Source organism: Monopterus albus, unplaced genomic scaffold (assembly GCF_001952655.1).
Source record: "Monopterus albus unplaced genomic scaffold, M_albus_1.0 scaffold3414.1, whole genome shotgun sequence".
In the NCBI taxonomy this organism is placed as follows: domain Eukaryota; kingdom Metazoa; phylum Chordata; class Actinopteri; order Synbranchiformes; family Synbranchidae; genus Monopterus; species Monopterus albus.
Window position 1 is genome coordinate 1 of NW_018131284.1, and position 1137 is coordinate 1137.

The following is a 1137-nucleotide window of genomic DNA, read 5'->3' on the forward strand; positions in this document are numbered from 1 at the left end:
TTTTTTTTATTGTGAAATGTGCTTTCTGTATTTGCACAGGATGACTGGGACATCTACAGCTTTCACATCAACTCCACAGTGACCAGCCGTTATGCTACCACTGTCATCACAAGTCGTGTGGCCAATCGTATGGATGAGTCAAAGGAAATAGAATTCCAAGTCCGGATTCCCAAGAATGCCTTCATCAGTAAATTCAGAATGTGTGTAAAGCAAAACTGATCTGTGAACATTAAAGAGATGAAAATAAATCACAGGCTGCTCAGCAGTATGTACAGTATGTACAGTACTTTTCCTTGGTCTTTGTCAGGTTTATGGATGGCCAGGTGTTCGATGGCGTTGTGAAAGCTAAGGAGGAAGCTCAGCAGCAGTACACTGAGGCTGTGTCCCGTGGGGAAAGTGCAGGCCTTGTCAGGTACTTGTTTCAATGACTCAATTAAAAAATTCTCTATTGCACATAATTTTGTTTATTTGTTTCTAACTTTTCTCAATTTTTTGTACTCTCTTGCATATACCGATTGCTTTCGCATCTTCAGGTTTCTGAAATCTTTCCAATGAAACCATCGGATGAAAACAAAATCACTCTTTAGTTGAACTATAAACTCCACACCCATAACCTTTGATTAGGGATCACAAGAAAACATTGTTTCAATTTAAAGGGTCACAAGCCAGAAGGAGGTGCTATGTTTGTCTGTGTTACAGTTCTGTAGGGAGGACCCTGGAAGAATTTAAGACCTCTGTAGCTGTGGCTGCTCACAAAAAGGTGACTTTTGAACTCACATATGAAGAACTGCTGAAACGGACGCTTGGCAAGTACGAACTGCAAATCTACGCTCGCCCCATGCAACCTGTCAAAGACTTCAAGGTGTGTCTTTCATTTTGGGGTCTTTTAAGAGATTACTGAGAAAAGTAATGCTACAGTATTTACACCTGTCACTGTCAGAGACTTTAACTACTTCATTTAATCCTCAATGCCAGCTTGACGTGAACATTCATGAGGAAGCCGGCATCAATTTCATCACGGTTAAAGGAGGACTAGCTCTGGCTGATGCAATCACCCAAACACATGAAGGGAAACAGGTAGAGACTGCAATAATGCAAAGGTCACATCTGTATTTAATTCTGTTTCTCTCTTTTTTT

General features: G+C 40.6%; 1 protein-coding gene across 1 annotated transcript; it reads left to right on the forward strand.

Annotated features, from left to right (window-relative positions):
* Positions 1 to 43: 43 nt before the first annotated feature.
* Positions 44 to 1077, forward strand: LOC109954115 (inter-alpha-trypsin inhibitor heavy chain H3-like; the record flags this gene model as incomplete). Its single annotated transcript, XM_020589521.1, has 4 exons — positions 44 to 200; positions 308 to 412; positions 700 to 862; positions 976 to 1077. Coding segments are annotated over exons 1-4 (441 nt in total), but the record flags the coding sequence as incomplete, so codon positions are not given.
* Positions 1078 to 1137: the final 60 nt, after the last annotated feature.